This window comes from Varroa destructor, unplaced genomic scaffold (assembly GCF_002443255.2).
Source record: "Varroa destructor unplaced genomic scaffold, Vdes_3.0 BEIS01000001.1, whole genome shotgun sequence".
NCBI classification, from domain to species: Eukaryota; Metazoa; Arthropoda; class Arachnida; order Mesostigmata; family Varroidae; genus Varroa; species Varroa destructor.
Genome location: NW_019211454.1, coordinates 12475770 through 12491266, shown reverse-complemented (window position 1 = coordinate 12491266; position 15497 = coordinate 12475770). Strand labels below are relative to the sequence as shown.

Genomic DNA, 15497 nt, shown 5'->3' with positions numbered 1-15497 from the left:
ATAAATGCTCCCCTTTTAACTCTGTCGTTGTTGATTCATTGCATTTATATTATTTTCAGTCAGAAGATACCTGCCCAAGCACTACCGAGACGGCGAGATGCAGGATTTGTTAATGAAGACGAGGAATACGATGATCAAATTCCTTTAACTACAATACGTAGAGTGCCTTTGGATCTGTATTTTGCCGATAATTACCTTCGTCAGCTTCACTTAGCACAGATGCAGGTCGACGACAAAAGCGATCCAAACCTCGTGGAGTATTATAAAATGATCAGGTAAGATCTACCGATTGATAGAAGGTTGTTTGGCGTGAGAATTTTTGTACTGCGCGCTATTCTTCCTTTTCGCTGACGTCCCCAGACGATTGTTGTTACATATTGTCCAACATTCACTTCTACTAAATTGAACAGTAGGTCGTACCGACACAAACCTCAGATACGTCATCCCAAAGCCAATGGTGAAAAAAATGAGACTCTTCCAGTCTTCATTATCATAGATGACGTAACTTTGTATGCGCTCGCAAGCTATATAATAGACGTCCGTTTAACCGAAGCTTTTTATAGAATGTGCTTCTTTTTTGTTCCATGTCTGCTGCGCCACTGAAGCGTGATGATGCGCCACCTATATTTTCGCTTTAAGGGTCCCCTTCTATTCATTGATGCGTTGATGTCATCCACTCATTTATCATTGTATTGTTACAGCGACTATCTGAGAACCGGTATCGTAGCCGAAAAGCCTGAGAACTATAATAGATACATGCGGATACTCTTGCATTGTGAGGATATTCAGCAAGAGGCCGATATCCGACTTTACGATAAACACGATGCACAACTCAAATATTCCATCGATACAGAAAGGTATGAGAGAGGACATAGCATGTCAAATCTCAGCGAATCTTGAGTTCAGTCATCTGAAGCCACAGAAACATGTGTTCTCAGTTTAGCTTGTTCGTCATTTACAATTCAGGCCGTCTTCATGGCCTTCTTCAAATCGGACGTAATTTTATTTTTGTACTGATGTGCCGCTGGCGACAGTCTAAAGTATTAAATTCGTCTATCTGCCTGACCCTAATCATTTACAGGTTCGAGCTGGAAGTCGAGGGCTTGCAGGAAGGCCGTCCATCGCTTCTGCCTTTGGATTATATATATATTCGGTTTCTTAATAATCCTGATGTTAATAAGACGATAGAATATGAGGGTTTAATTTATCGTATCAAATCAAGGTCAGTCGAGATCAACATGACACCTCAGTAAGTAGTGTGTCTCGCATATCAGCTCTCTATACAACTGACGATACATATTGTACGTCATTTTAACATATAATAGTCGTAGATAAGCGACAAACTACTGCCACTGTATTACGTTTTGTTCGATGCGAATTTAGGTTTCTTGATGCTTATCACAGCCTTACTGCTGATGAGGATGATCCTAACACTCTCAATTTAGAAAAGGCGGAAGAACTGCGATTTGGTATACGTTTTTCCGTGAACCGAAAGAATCTGCGTTTAATGCATCGCGCATTGAGTCAGGTTGAGCAGCGTCTAAAGAATATAAATGATTCCATTGAATCTATAATTATTCCTCAAAAAACGTGGCCGGCGGACCTGGCTATTAAAGACCCCTCAGTGGATATAGAACTAATAAAGTAAGTAGTAACAATAGCACAATAATAATAATAATAATAATAATAGAAAAATCACATAGAATGGTCACGAATGGGCGATAAAACACCGACGTAGGCGGCCACACATAGTCCATGCTGACTATGTATAATAAAATGGTTAGATTTATAATTTACATTTGTGGACTAATACTGCGTATCATACGCGTATAATAAATTTAAGGTTTTGTTCCACTCCCGCAGCAATAACATCGCCAGTAACTGCGAACAGTTTACTGCAGTACAAAACATAGTGCGCGGCTTAAGTCGCCCGCTACCGTACATCGTGTTTGGGCCTCCCGGTACAGGAAAGACAACTACAATCACAGAAGCCATCTTGCAGGTAAGCAGGTCTTCTTCTATTTTTCTACTTCATGAGTTTCGTATCTCCGTAAGCGTAACCGCTTTGCTATATCTTACCAGTTTGAATCTGGATAATTTAAAACTTATTCAATAAATCAAGTAAGTATTAGCACTGAGGGGAAGCTCTGTGATTTTCCTTATATCCACTTGTGTTAAACTGACCCGGATATTCAGAGGTACGTTAGGAAACTCTGGACATGGTACATTCCATCGTCCATAGGTATAAGGAGGCCTGTACGGTACACAACGTTCTGCCAAATAACGCACTACTAATTTGGTATACATTATTGTCGTTGGGGGCAAATTTGTGAATAACGATCATAACTCTGTGACAGGTGTATAAGATAATTCCAGAAAGTCGAATCCTTATCACTGCACCATCTAATTCGGCTGTCAACGTGATCACGGAAAAAGTTATATGTGGTGGCATCATTCCAGAGCACGATATCTTTCGATGCTACAGTATGAATTGCAATAAAAATAAGGTATTCATTTATAGTTGTACATACTATATATCTATATATATATTGGGTAATCGGTCAGCGACCTTACGAAGGATCGATCTCCAATCGCTTCCGTTATGCGGGCCAAGCAGATAAGCTCTGAATGCTTGTTCAAAAGTATAACTAAAATAATCTGATCTCTTTTCTCAAGGATTGCTTTAAAAAAGTAAAATGGATGTTATCAAATTTACGTTGGTCACCACCGTTGTACATTGCTGTCTTCATATGGTAACGTAAACAGTTTAAAGTCTAGACTGTTATGCACTAACGTTGTATCATGTATATGTATGTACATGAATTTGCCTTACGATAACCGTCACCGTGTGATTCAGGTGTCCGCGGATCTGGAAAAGATTTCGAACTACAACGCAAAGGAAGACACCTGCTATGAGTTCGACGTGGAAACGCTTCTCATGTTTCGCATTATCGCTTGCACGCTATCTATGTGCGGAAAGTAAATGTGGGCTCTTCTTTTTTTTTTATTTACGCAGAAAACGTAGAATACGGGTGCTACCAGCAGCGAACACTGGCAGCGTACGCATCTGATCATCGTCCAGACTCTGGCGTAGTTTTTTGATTTAAGAAATCTAACATCGCAACGAGCTTCCTATAGCAGTATAGAACATTCTGTCAGTTACATTAATAGCAAAACATGTCTGCTTTTGAATATGTTTCAGGATTCTCTATACCAAGTATTCAAAAACCCTTGTTTAAAAAGTGCGTCCCTTCATTTAAAACCCCGAAATAGAGATTACGTTTAATACATTCGTCTTTTTCGGTAATGCTGATGCAACACCCTTTTCGCTACTTTGGGAAAGCTAAAATTGGCCATTACGTTTGTTCAGTCCCCTTAATTATATTTCAGGATTTACTACCGCGTGGCATAATCTATTATACAGAAATCTTGAAATGTACACTCCAGTATACACATAGTGTTAGGTTCGTATCTCCTTTCACATTGAAGGTCTGTTTAGCTAATTTTTTCATAGCTGAGAATAGCATTGCTTTCAGTAGTGGCAAAAGACAAATGTAAACGGAACGATGAGAAGAATAGTGAAAAAACAAGTAACTTCTTACGTGTGAACCTATATATATGTTAATGATGCTGGTTTTCGTTTAAAAATTATCAATAAGGTTCCAAGTGACTGCAATTATTGCTTGTTACAAATCGATCTCACAAGCCTATCGATCTCTCTGGCTGCTTGTAAAATCTGCTGCATTTCCGACGTGATGAAGGTCAGAAAATGGTATACGGTGGTGAGACAACGTAGCTCGAGTCATTCTTTAAGGTACAATCAACGTATGGATATTGCGATGAAAGTGCACTATTCTCTTTCTAGCTTGGTGACACAGGGATTTAAACCAGATCACTTCACGCACATATTTATTGACGAAGCAGGCCACGCCATGGAACCAGAGGCACTCATACCAGTCGCGGGACTGTTTAAGGTATCACAGTCGATTAGGTTTTTGTTAGATTCTCGATTGTTGGGCAAGGAACATGGGTACGTTTTTTTCGTGTACAACATAACAGAGATCACACCTATTGTCACACACAAAATCTGTGTGATGTAATGTGTGTGTGTGTGTATTTGATGTAATTGTAAACAAAAAGCGATCTCTATTGGAACATCTATTTGTACTGAATAATGACAAACAAATGTACTTCGCATGATTTAATTAATTTAATTCATTGACTGGAAAAACAATTGCTGCTTGTCCTGCTTCTAGAGCGAGATAAACTATTTGAATTATGCAGTATGTCTAGAACACAGCAATATTTTACTGGAATAACACGACTGCACGTAATAACGATAGACATACTTCGACGAATTCTAAACATTTATACTGTGCCCACGTTGAGTCAGTAAAACAAAATACTTTCAAGTGTCAAGATAGCAGAAAGCCAACCTGTAATACGTTCCTTAATCAACAGATCTATAAACCAGGTCAATGTGGCCCTGCCGGATGCCTTGTGTTGTCAGGAGATCACATGCAGTTGGGGCCCATCATTCGGTCACCAATTGCCAGAATGTATGCATTCGGTTAGTTGTTTTATACGAAGCTAATTATCCATTTAATAACAACCAATTATGTATAAATAATTACAAAATCGTTTTTGACAGATTCTGAGGAGAAAATAGCCTTAACAATTTTTTTTTGGGTTTTGATAAAAATAGCGTGTATGTATGCTTCCTATGTGTGTACCAAAAATATATGTATATTCAATAAAATGACTTCTCATATGAAAAGGGCTCATAAAATCTTGTCGTTTCCGGTGTTGTTCTCTTTCTGTTTAGGGCGATCGTTGCTCGAAAGGCTAATGGACACTTCTCCGTACAGGCGTCAGAAGAATAACGCCTTCAATCCGATATTCCTGACAAAACTCGTGAAAAATTTTCGTTCACACGAAATTCTTCTTCATCTTCCCAATAAGCTGTTCTATGATGACGAGTTGAAAGTAAGTGCTTCTATAGGGATCAACATTTTTCACTAATCGAACCCAAATTCGAAAATTGAATATTGCCTTAGACAAAATCGCTTCATGTTAAACTATGTTTATGTACGTACTGCGGCCTTCTGGCTCCGGTAGTACCCCTTGAAATTGATTCTTCATGTAAACTGTCGATTTTGTCGCTACCTATTTTTAACGTAAAGACAAATGCCTGCTTCGAAATCGAAAAGTGTCGCTATTTAAAACATTGTATCTTCCCATTCGTCGACCGTTGTTCTTTGCTTAATACGCGATATGATAATACATAGAACGACTGCTAGACAATAACAGGAACGCTTGTTTTTATTAGGCTCACGGGGATCGCAGTTTTACGCATGCAATGATCAACTATAAGGAACTGCCAGAACTTGGTGTGCCTCTCATTTTTCACGGAGTGTCCGGCACTGAACTTCGCGAAGGGGATAACCCATCGTTTTACAACCCGGAGGAGATCTCTGTGATCGAAAACTACGTCACTCAACTTTTGACAGTGTGTGCGGATGATTTGGGTTTATTTTTCTGTTTCTGGTATAACTATTTATATATGTCGGGCCTGCGACTTACGTATGGAGAGGAAAAAAGTTGAAATTAGAGCACACCGTGCTTATGTCCATTAGAGCGATACGTTGCGTTTCGCCATTTTCATTCATTCTAGTAAAGCGATAATTTTATACATGCTGAAATTAATGTTACCCTGCTTCATGTAAGTACATGTTGAAATAAAGGAAAAGTATGTATTCGAGCCTATTTTCATATAAAGTTGAGCGTTGTTAATACTAGTGAAGCTTTTTCTGTAGGCTGCTGTTGGCTGTCCGATCGATTCCTTAAACTTTGTTTAGTCCGAACGAATGGAACTATGTGACAGTCAGATGATGTTCAGTCGTCAAAATAGGCACGAATTAATACCATTGAACTGATTACAGGAGGGGAAAACTTACGACGGCGACGGCATCAGAGAAGAGGATATCGGCATCATATCCCCGTATAGGAGACAGGTTCTGAAAATTCGTGGGGTTCTCGCTGAACGCGGCTACACCAAAGTGACAATTGGTTCAACTGAAGAATTCCAGGGCCAAGAACGGTTGATAATGCTACTGTCAACCGTCCGATCGGATGCTGCTCAAGCATTTGATTCATTAAAGGGCCAAACGCTAGGTTTTCTCAGAAATGAAAAGGTTACATTGTCTTTCATTAGAATACCCTTGCCTATTTGCCCTACGTAATCTCGTTATATAGCAAAGCAAATATAGAATGTACTATTAAGTCGGAACAAACGGCTCCCTAACGTGCAATTCGCGCACAAAATCGATAAACAGCTCCACTAGTCGCTGCTTTTTCTCATATTCTATTATCGACTCTGTACTTTACTACTTTGGATCTTTCCAGAGATTCAACGTAGCGACGACCCGCGCAAAGGCCTTGCTCATCATTGTGGGCGACCCTAACGTGTTGAAGAAAGATTACTGCTGGCGAAACCTTCTTTATTACTGTCGTGACTTGAATGCTTGCCGCGGCGTAGCCTGGAATACCACAAAGAGACTATACGAGGATCTATATCAAAAGTTAGTACAACGATTGGTCTTAATTTGATGACGTTTGATCGAAACCAGATTGTTTTATTCCTATAATTTTATTCTGTAGTAATCAAATGGTGCCATAATATATATATGCGCAATTAGCTCATTGTCTGGTTAACCTATTTCATAGGTCATATTTTCCTATCCTAGCATATTGTATTGTAATGTCATCAGTAAGAAAGGGTTGTAGTTCTTGAAGGGTTTTAGGCAACAACGCGTTAATGAAATAAAGCTATCCATTGTTTATAATGTTGGCAAAATTCGTAGCCTTAGCTAATATGGACAAAAGTAGTGTACTCTTGTTAATTTTTTTTTGAGAACTGTAGTGCGGCAGATTTCTGTATGTATCATATAATTAGATCATACGTAGCTATTTAAATGCTGGATTACAGTCAAACTTGTTTTGCTCTTTAAAAATTTTAGCTCTAAAGATTCATAGAGACTAAGGAAATGCTAATAGCAAATATCCTTTAACATCAAAGCTTGAGGAGATATGGATGTTAAGCGCGTATTTTTTCTTTGTCTGTGTACAGAAACCATATTAGTGCACGTATTATTTGATTCGACGAAAAAAACCGAATTTCTTTTCGACCCGATTGAATTTCCAGCAGTGAAGCGTCTTGAAGGAAGTGTAGTATATTTGATATTTCTTTAACTGATTTCTTTATTTTTAGGATCGAAGCCCTGAACCTCGCACTAGGACTGGAAGAGTTTAAGGGACGGTCGTTTGCTTGTAATGGTCAAGTGGCCATCACAGATATGACTCTTCAAGAGGAGCCCCATTGGACCAATGAGGACTAATTTTTTTTTGCATAATGGTTCGCTTTCTTGTGTAATAAATGCATTTGTTTATGTGTAGAACTACTCTTTTTATCTCTTGTAATTAACATACTTAAATCGCTTCACTTACTTGGGCACATATAGCTACGCTAAAACAAAATGTCTTGTTATAGAATAAATATTAATATTTAATAATAATATAATAACTGGGTTTAATCCAGAAAAAATTACAACCATGTTATTATCGAAGTTACCGAAGTGAAAGTAAATTAATCGGTACCTATTCCATTACACAATGCAATCCGTTTATAATGTTTAGTTGTATGTATGCCCGCATGTTGTGTTGGAGTTCGTAAAACGCAATCCTTATGGTTGTTGCAGCTTTGAACTGAGGCGATGGTGCCATTCGGAGGCGCGCCGTTAAACACTAGCGGCCGCTGAAACCGCGGGTTTTGCAAATTGCACGGATTAAAAGATTATTATATGCATTATCTGGGACGTGTGCTCTTGATAATTACTATTTATCCTGTTAGAATGTATAACATGGTAGATGTGTGCCAAAAACGAAGGTGTTACCGAGATTCAAAATAAAAGCTACCCTTTTTCAAATACTTTTTAATTACTCAGCTTAAAGGGAATTGCCACACTGGAAATCTGTCGACTACAGCCACAAATGGAGAAAATTTTTTTTACCAGATAGCACATAATTTCATGTTGACGCATCTCCGTGCACATAATTTTTATCGGTGTTAGTGATAATACTTGGGTTACTATACAGAGAGAGAATTACGCAAGCACTTGGCAACGTTGTTTATATCGCAGCTTCTCACTAAGCCGTTGAGATGAGTTGATGATGAGTGAAGTATAAGGCTGTTACTCATTATTACTTGTTATTGTTTATTTTTTTAGCCATATATGCAACGTCAAATATTGCTCCGAGTTAATAGCAGTATTCAAAATTACCAGCAAATCATAGTCATGTAGGCAAGTAAGCACTTGGGACATTTTAACGAGATGTGGGTATTTTATGTAACGTAATAACGCCTTCCTACGGGGCTTGATTCGCGATAGCAAGCTATGGCGTTAAGCTTACTAATGTTATCTTGCTATGATAAAATTATTATTGAAATACTAAAAACGGCAAGCGTTAAAAATTATTTAATTCACCATATGTACCCTAAGTATGCTCGTATGACTAATTCTGTAGCACTTCAGGCAATCTGCAAAAACTACCACTGCAGCTACCAGCTGTTCAAATGTTCAGAAAAAAGGCAACTTCCATCTAATACAAGACCTAAATCATCTTTCTGACGGGGTATATATTTTTCGACTAAATTAAAGCTGATTTTTAGGTTCGATTTTGTTTAATATATTTTTGTTGATTCTTATTATTATTGTTATTGACTCCCACAGGGTACAATAAAATCTATAGGACCATTGCTGCTTAACACTAACTAGCATCGTCGTTTGAAGACCGATGATTAGAACGCACAGAAATTCAAGAAACACTCGGTAATAGGCCTACTAGATTACGATGTAATGATTTGAATTTTATGGAACTCCAAGCATTGCCAGATGTGCATTGTAATAAAGCAAGTCTGACAATACGATATTTATCTGCCCATTCGTTTTGAATATCAAAATGTAGGTAGGTACAGCGCAAGACATGAACCTAAAGTTACCAAACTCTAGTAGCGATACAGGTATCACTCACATTGGGAAAGATTTCTATTTCCAATCCGACTATTGGTACGTCCACGGCGATAGATTTACTCGAACCTTTTTGACATCGCTTGTGCCCTATCTGTTTCAAGAACGTAAGCATTAATTGGTTAAAAAAACGTCAAAAAATTAGTGATTTAATAAATGTATAGCTATGAAACGATACTATTCACAATTTATTAGTTTCCACATATCGAATCAGGCTAATTCAAATTGCATTCAGAATGGTTCATACTAAACATAGTTATCAGCGTCTTGAAATAATTTCTCGGTCACTGGCGACATATCCATCTCTAGGACTACCCTAAAATTGGTCGACTCTCCTGTACATTAATCGTAGTGAAGGCCGAAATAGTTTCAGCAAAGCCGCTCACGGGGGAGAAACTTTTGGATGGTTCTGTAGCCAATATTTTCAAATCTAGTACACCTATCATTTCCCTCTTATTCTAAAACGATAAATGGGAACCAAGTTGAAAATTGAGCTTTCATATCACTTTGGACGTAGTAAGATTATGCCAAGAGCATCGCATAAAACTCGCTGCAGTCACTCCGAAGCTACAGCTATTAAATGAGGCTTATTCTGCCTTGGCGAAATAAGTATGGCGTAAAAACTGAAGGAAGCGAAATATCCGTGGCAGCTTATCAATACTGAGTGTTAGACTTAACCGTGTGGTACAATCGATACAGCAAGATTGAGAGCTGGTTTTTTGGAACACCAGTTTGTGCTTCCATAAACAGGATCGTGTAGTTCTTAAATTATAAGTGGAATGTGAAACTTAACGGTACCTTACATTATTAACAGTTTTCCGGAATATGTAGCCAGAAAAAGAAGATGAATCAGACAAATAACGTCAAATCATTGACCATAAGTGATCCTCCCTTGAATAAAGCATTCATCCAGCGAACCTTCTCAGGATTCCTGATCGCTCAGAGTCAAGCCCAGCCATTATTATTATTAATAGTAAACGGTGTGATTTCTGTCATTATCTGTGGAGTTCAGCACAAACAGAGCCAAATATCATACTCAATAACCGTAGAAACGTACACGCAAAGCATAAGGGTGAAACGGTTCCTTAATGTCACCTGTGGTCCTTCTGAATTTCGAACGTTTAAGCATACCAAGCAACTTCACGAAACTACAGTTAAATTTCGTTTCCTCTCCTTAATAATCTATATCTAAATCAAATATGTTCAAATGGGACGCTCTGCATGTGTCTCCAGGTACGTCCAGTCGTTAAGTGTGCCATTTCGCCAACGATTCGACAAATTAATAACCGATTATTTCATCATAGTTTTTAAAACATTCAAATAAACTTGCTTGTTAACCAATACTTCTCCCTAAATTAAATATAGCAGCATAGTATCTCCTTTAATCAACACAGAACGTGGACACTGACGATAAATTGACCTTAATTTACCATGTGGACATCTGGATTGTGGACAAGGCAGCAGCCCTACCTGTATTGGACTTCTACATTCACAGTGAGTATTTTCTTGCAGCGGAATGCAAAAGACTCTTCCTAAGAGAATTTAAAAGAAAACGACAGAAACTGAAAACATTAATTTTATTGTTCATAGCGCGTCTCCCTCACTTTATGGCGTCATTAGCAGGATAACGATAATCATTTGATTTCCGTATGGTTTATTCGAGTAGCGATCTGATGCATTTTTAGACATCGACTTGGGCCTAAATACGATTTTATTCAAGACCTATTTAATTAACAGAATTTTTTAGAGCTATTGTATTTTACTAAAAATGTATATTATTTCGCGCGCACTTATTTTTGAACAAGGTATATGCCTAATTTTTATAAATTATGAAAAAATATAATATACGAATGAAGATGATAAATACAATACAATTTGTAGTTGTATGTTTTTATTATAAAAAAATTGAGCTTGAAGATGCATGTCTGCCCCCGTTTAAAGCCGTTTGTTAGAAGTAGGAGGGATCGGCCTGGAGATATGAACAGTAATGACCTCGTATCCACAGCCATATTCATTTGAAGGTCTACTAGCATGGTTTTACAATACGTGTAATGTGTCTATCTAATTATTCCTTCTATTAAGGACATTGGTTTCCAGGATTACGCAGGCATCATCATATCCGGAAGGCCACAGTTCAAAAACGTCATACTTAGTCAAAGTGGGGATTGGTGTAGTTCAAGATGTGTCTAAGTGCCTGACCTTTTCGTTTGTAGCACAATATACACTCCGTGAATGTCTAAAGAATGATAACTGAATTTCTTTCACGTTATGTTTGAAGAATAATCTTCACTAGTTTATTTGCTTTGTTGTAGTTTATTTGCTCATTTTGCTTTCGTGCGTGCAAATTTAAGTGAAGTAAAAAAAAATTGTTAATGCAATGCATCGCTGTTTTGGAATAGTTGGATTTCAAGAACCTGTAGATGAGCAAAAAAGCTGCTTCTGGAGGGAACATGCTATGCTTTATGAAGTTTTTACGCAATTTTACTTGGGGAATGATATCAAACTTGCAGCCTACCTATAACTTTACAAATTTGCATATAAAATAAACGCAGATTATTTTCAGTTTTTGATCATTTATTAATAATATAGCCTGCCATATAAAGTATCTATAACATTCTATTTGGTGCTAAGCCCCAGCGTTCAGGGAATTCATTTTTCAGACAAGCTTTGCATTAGCACTTTATCTGATAGGTATAAAATGTTAGTCATATTTTGACTCAAGCAAAGCTACTATTATAAGGCAGTTTTATGCAGGCGGCATGTTCGGATCTCGAGATTTCCGCAACACATTTTCACGGAGCCCTTTTCTATAAAAAGGAATCTCTATAGTAGATAGAAAATAAGGCATAACTAGAGGGCCCCATAGAAAGGCCACACATCGCGAGCGCGCGTACCCCGTGATTTGCTTAGTAATGCTTAATGAGATCAAGAGCCGGGAGTCTTAAGCAAAGATGTCGTTGCTAGGCGCTCCATCATATAGCTAACTGCCAGCGCAAAACTAGGTGTGGCTACACGCGGATGCGAACGTGTTCCTTTTCACAACGTATCCCTAAAATTAACACAAGAAATACGTTACCACGAACAGAAGTTGAGGGTCGGCAAAAAAACTTAACTCCGATGTAAACAATTTGCACGCAAAAGCTCAATTCCGATAAAAAGCTTGCGAAAATCAACTCTTTCTTATAAACAGCAAATAATAGAGTGGCATTAATGTTAGAAAGGTTTATTGACTAGTAAACTGGGCTTGACCGATTTAGCTTTTCTAGTTTTCACAATGGAAGCATGTATGTAAAAGGATTAGGTTTTTTCAGGCGGAAAGAGTTATCCTATTATATTTGCTGTACTTTTACTAATTTCTTGTGATTATTCAGAGAATTTTCTGAGGTATTTTGCTAGTTCAACGCGTTCTATATATATATCGAAAAGCTCTATCGATTTTGATTACTTGCGAATAGGTACGGCGCGACTCGATGGAATTCTATAATGAAAGCTTTATGTGCAGGATAGCTTACTTTTCGCGGAAACCTATAACTTCTCTGAGGACTTCGTGCTTACGTTAGCAGACAACTCTGTGAAGCGAGACTTGTTTACCTCACACATTTCGATCGTCAACCTTCAACTAATTTTGCAGCTTTGCGTGAAGGAAAACCTTCTACTAATTCACACATTTACAAATATATACCATTATCATACATAAAAGGCAGGGCAACCATTTTTTTTTTGTTAAGATACAAAGAATTTATTGTAGAACACTCCAACATCTATTAAATATTATATTTATATAAGCAAATTGTACATCTTTTTTGTCTTTTTCATTTTATTCTTTTAGGGTTGTTACTGCTACCTGATATTTTTTGTTATTACTATTAGTTATTTGTCTTCATTCTCCCAGTACGCTTTAGTTAAATGTGTTAACATGGATTTTCAATGTTTATTGACAAATCAGTAGAATCTAGCCTTTTCTTTTCTAATAGTTCTTTCCATCTATATCATTCATCATATTAGACGTCTATAAACATAAACCGATGTTTGAACCCTTTACTATTAGTGTCATTCGTTGGTTAAGTGGCAAGCGAGGTTGTATTGTTGATACAGGAGATGGGTCAAACAAAGGGACAGGTTGCCACCAAAACAATAATTGATAGCAGCAGTAACAACTGGCGAACAATCTGCAAGTGTTTTTCAGTCACCGGAACCACCTGCGGCGAAATATAAAAGTGCAGCCGTCAATTCGTCAGCTACCGAAATTGACACAAGACAGCAACTTCCCATTTTTAGTTATCCACCTGCCCGCAATTAGTCCATTCCAATCCACGACGCTACAGCGTCAACCATTTGTTTTGATGTCCTTCAGGACCATACATTTTCATATTCTCTAGGCATCCTCCATTGCGGCTCATGTTTACTATATTTAGACAGGTGCAATTGAATCTGTGGGTTTTCAATACGCGTTCTGTGTTAGAGATGCTCCTGCACGTCTGTATACTTGTTTTTGCATGTTTGTATGACTGTGTTTGTGTACAGAATTTAAAAATTCCCTACCTCCTTTTCTATTCGATGATTGCTATTGTTTCCGTTGTTGTTTTCAACATAGTTGATCTACGTCTATATAATTAATTAAGAGATGCTTGCCGACAAAGCTTGCTCTCGTTGACAAGACCAGTGCTAGCAAATCCCCGTCAGCAGCTTCGGTCTCTTCTATTCGTGTCCCGAGAAACACGAAATAGGTCGCACTGCTACACCAGTGTGTCCTATGACTAAACGAAAGACCATATGTGTTGCTGACGGAAGGAGAATAAATCGAGTAAATCGGCTCCTTACTTACTCGAAGATCGCCTTTTTAATTTTCGACAGGATTCCGTCGTCATCCTTGCCGTCCTCTTTCATCTTCTGCCCAGTCTCAGCTTCAGGCTTTGATCCGTCCTTCGGACTACCTTGGTTACTGCCAACGGTACCATATTTATTGCTGTGCTTGTCAACCTCGGCAAAGGCTTGCATTAGAGCCTTCATTTCGGGTGTAAGCGACGTTGGAACTTCGATTTTAATATTAACGTAATGATCACCACAGCCGCTAGTGTTTACTCGACGAAGGCCTTTCCCACTAATTCTAATTTTGGTGTGCGAAGATGTTCCGGGCTGGATACGGAGTCGAACGTCCTCGTAAATGCCGTGAACGTTAACGGTGCCCCCTAGCACGGCCTGTGTGATCGAGATGGGTACTTCCGAGTGGAGGTCAGCGCCATCTCGTCGAAATTGCCTCGACCGTGCCACTCGTAGCGTGACAAACAATTCCTTGTTTCCGACTACCATTCGAATTGTCTGACCATCTTCGACGCCTGCCGGAATTGGACACGTGACTTTCTTCCGCTGCACCGTTTGACCCTTACCAGCGCATTCTGTACATTTATGAGGGATGAAGACGCGCGTGCCGCCGCATTTTCGACACGTCGAGCGCATGACGAACGGTCCCGTTGAGATAGTTTCCATACCAGTGCCGTGGCAGAATTGGCAAGGCTGTGATTTCGTGCCGAGTTCGGCGCGCGAACCCGAACACTTGGGGCACGTATCAACAATATTAATTTGCATCTCTTTATTGATGCCGCGCGCTGCCTCTTCGAATGTCAGGTTGACAATCACCTCTTGCGCCTGCCCAAAACCAAATTGACTTTCCTCTGCACCGAATGGATCGAATCCATTTTTGTTACCACCCTGACCGCCAGCAAAGTCGCCAAATATTTTGCGAAACAACTCCTCAGGATCAATGTGCGATTGATAGGTATACTGTTGTTGGCCTCTGTCCGCTCCACCGAAACCAGCTCCCGGTCCACCACTGCCTGCACCGAAGCCGGTGCTACCCATACTAGCTGTGCCAAACTGGTCATACTGTTGCCGTTTACTCTCATCACTAAGCACCTCGTACGCCTCCGAAACCTCAGTAAACTTCTTCGCGGCATCCTTGTCTCCTTTATTTGTATCCGGATGGTATTTTTTGGCTAATTGATAATACGCTTTTTTGATATCCTTAGAACTTGCGTTACGCGGAACGCCAAGCACATCATAATAATCACGTTTTTCTAATATGCTACTGAGGTGGAAGCTCCTAGAAGATGATGCCGTGAAGCACGGATCGGAACACCATGACACACCGCGGGGTGCTACACTAGCTGAATAAGAAGTTACGACACTGCCAGATGTCTTCGTGCCTAATGACTGACTGGCTCGCCTCAATAGAGGCCTCAGAAGCATCGCGCAGATTTGTGTGCGACGCCAGATGCAAAAACCTCTTAGTGGTCGAATACCCCAAGAACAATACTTGATTGCACTTTGTTCGCGCAGCACGTTACGTTCTCAGACATTTGTGTTTACATGGCTAACATCTGAACAAAGTTATCGTCTGCTCTGCAATAACAC

The 15497-nt window shown here is 39.0% G+C and overlaps 2 protein-coding genes across 11 annotated transcripts in view; one reads left to right on the top strand and one right to left on the bottom strand.

Annotated features, from left to right (window-relative positions):
* LOC111246722 (RNA helicase MOV-10-like) overlaps positions 1–8992 on the top strand; it is a 12056-nt gene extending 3064 nt beyond the window's left edge. For 5 of the 10 annotated variants that reach the window (XM_022796816.2, XM_022796796.2, XM_086976763.1 and 2 more), the window contains exons 5-18: positions 60–275; positions 702–857; positions 1082–1249; positions 1384–1644; positions 1864–2002; positions 2358–2507; positions 2858–2979; positions 3866–3974; positions 4462–4570; positions 4826–4986; positions 5330–5509; positions 5943–6194; positions 6406–6581; positions 7271–7457. In XM_022796816.2, the coding sequence (XP_022652551.1) occupies positions 60–275; positions 702–857; positions 1082–1249; positions 1384–1644; positions 1864–2002; positions 2358–2507; positions 2858–2979; positions 3866–3974; positions 4462–4570; positions 4826–4986; positions 5330–5509; positions 5943–6194; positions 6406–6581; positions 7271–7397 (2326 nt within the window). In that variant the 3' untranslated portion in view covers positions 7398–7457. Of the gene's footprint in view, positions 1–59; positions 276–701; positions 858–1081; positions 1250–1383; positions 1645–1863; positions 2003–2357; positions 2508–2857; positions 2980–3865; positions 3975–4461; positions 4571–4825; positions 4987–5329; positions 5514–5942; positions 6195–6405; positions 6582–7270; positions 7458–7757 lie in introns of those variants that run through there. The other 5 variants (XM_086976762.1, XM_022796824.2, XM_086976765.1 and 2 more) reach the window with 5 other exon arrangements.
* Positions 8993–10649: 1657 nt separating this feature from the next.
* Positions 10650–15480, bottom strand: LOC111255575 (dnaJ homolog l(2)tid, mitochondrial-like). Its single transcript, XM_086976776.1, has 2 exons — positions 12599–15480; positions 10650–12135 (listed from the first exon to the last, which is right to left on the bottom strand). The coding sequence occupies exon 1, from the start codon at positions 15330–15332 to the stop codon at positions 13908–13910; it is 1425 nt and encodes a 474-aa protein (XP_086832902.1). The 5' UTR covers positions 15333–15480; the 3' UTR covers positions 10650–12135; positions 12599–13907.
* Positions 15481–15497: the final 17 nt, after the last annotated feature.

What these genes read in the sequence shown, in the direction of transcription:
- LOC111255575 (XM_086976776.1), bottom strand. Translation starts at nt 15,332, where the DNA reads ATGCTTCTGAGGCCTCTATTGAGGCGAGCCAGTCAGTCATTAGGCACG.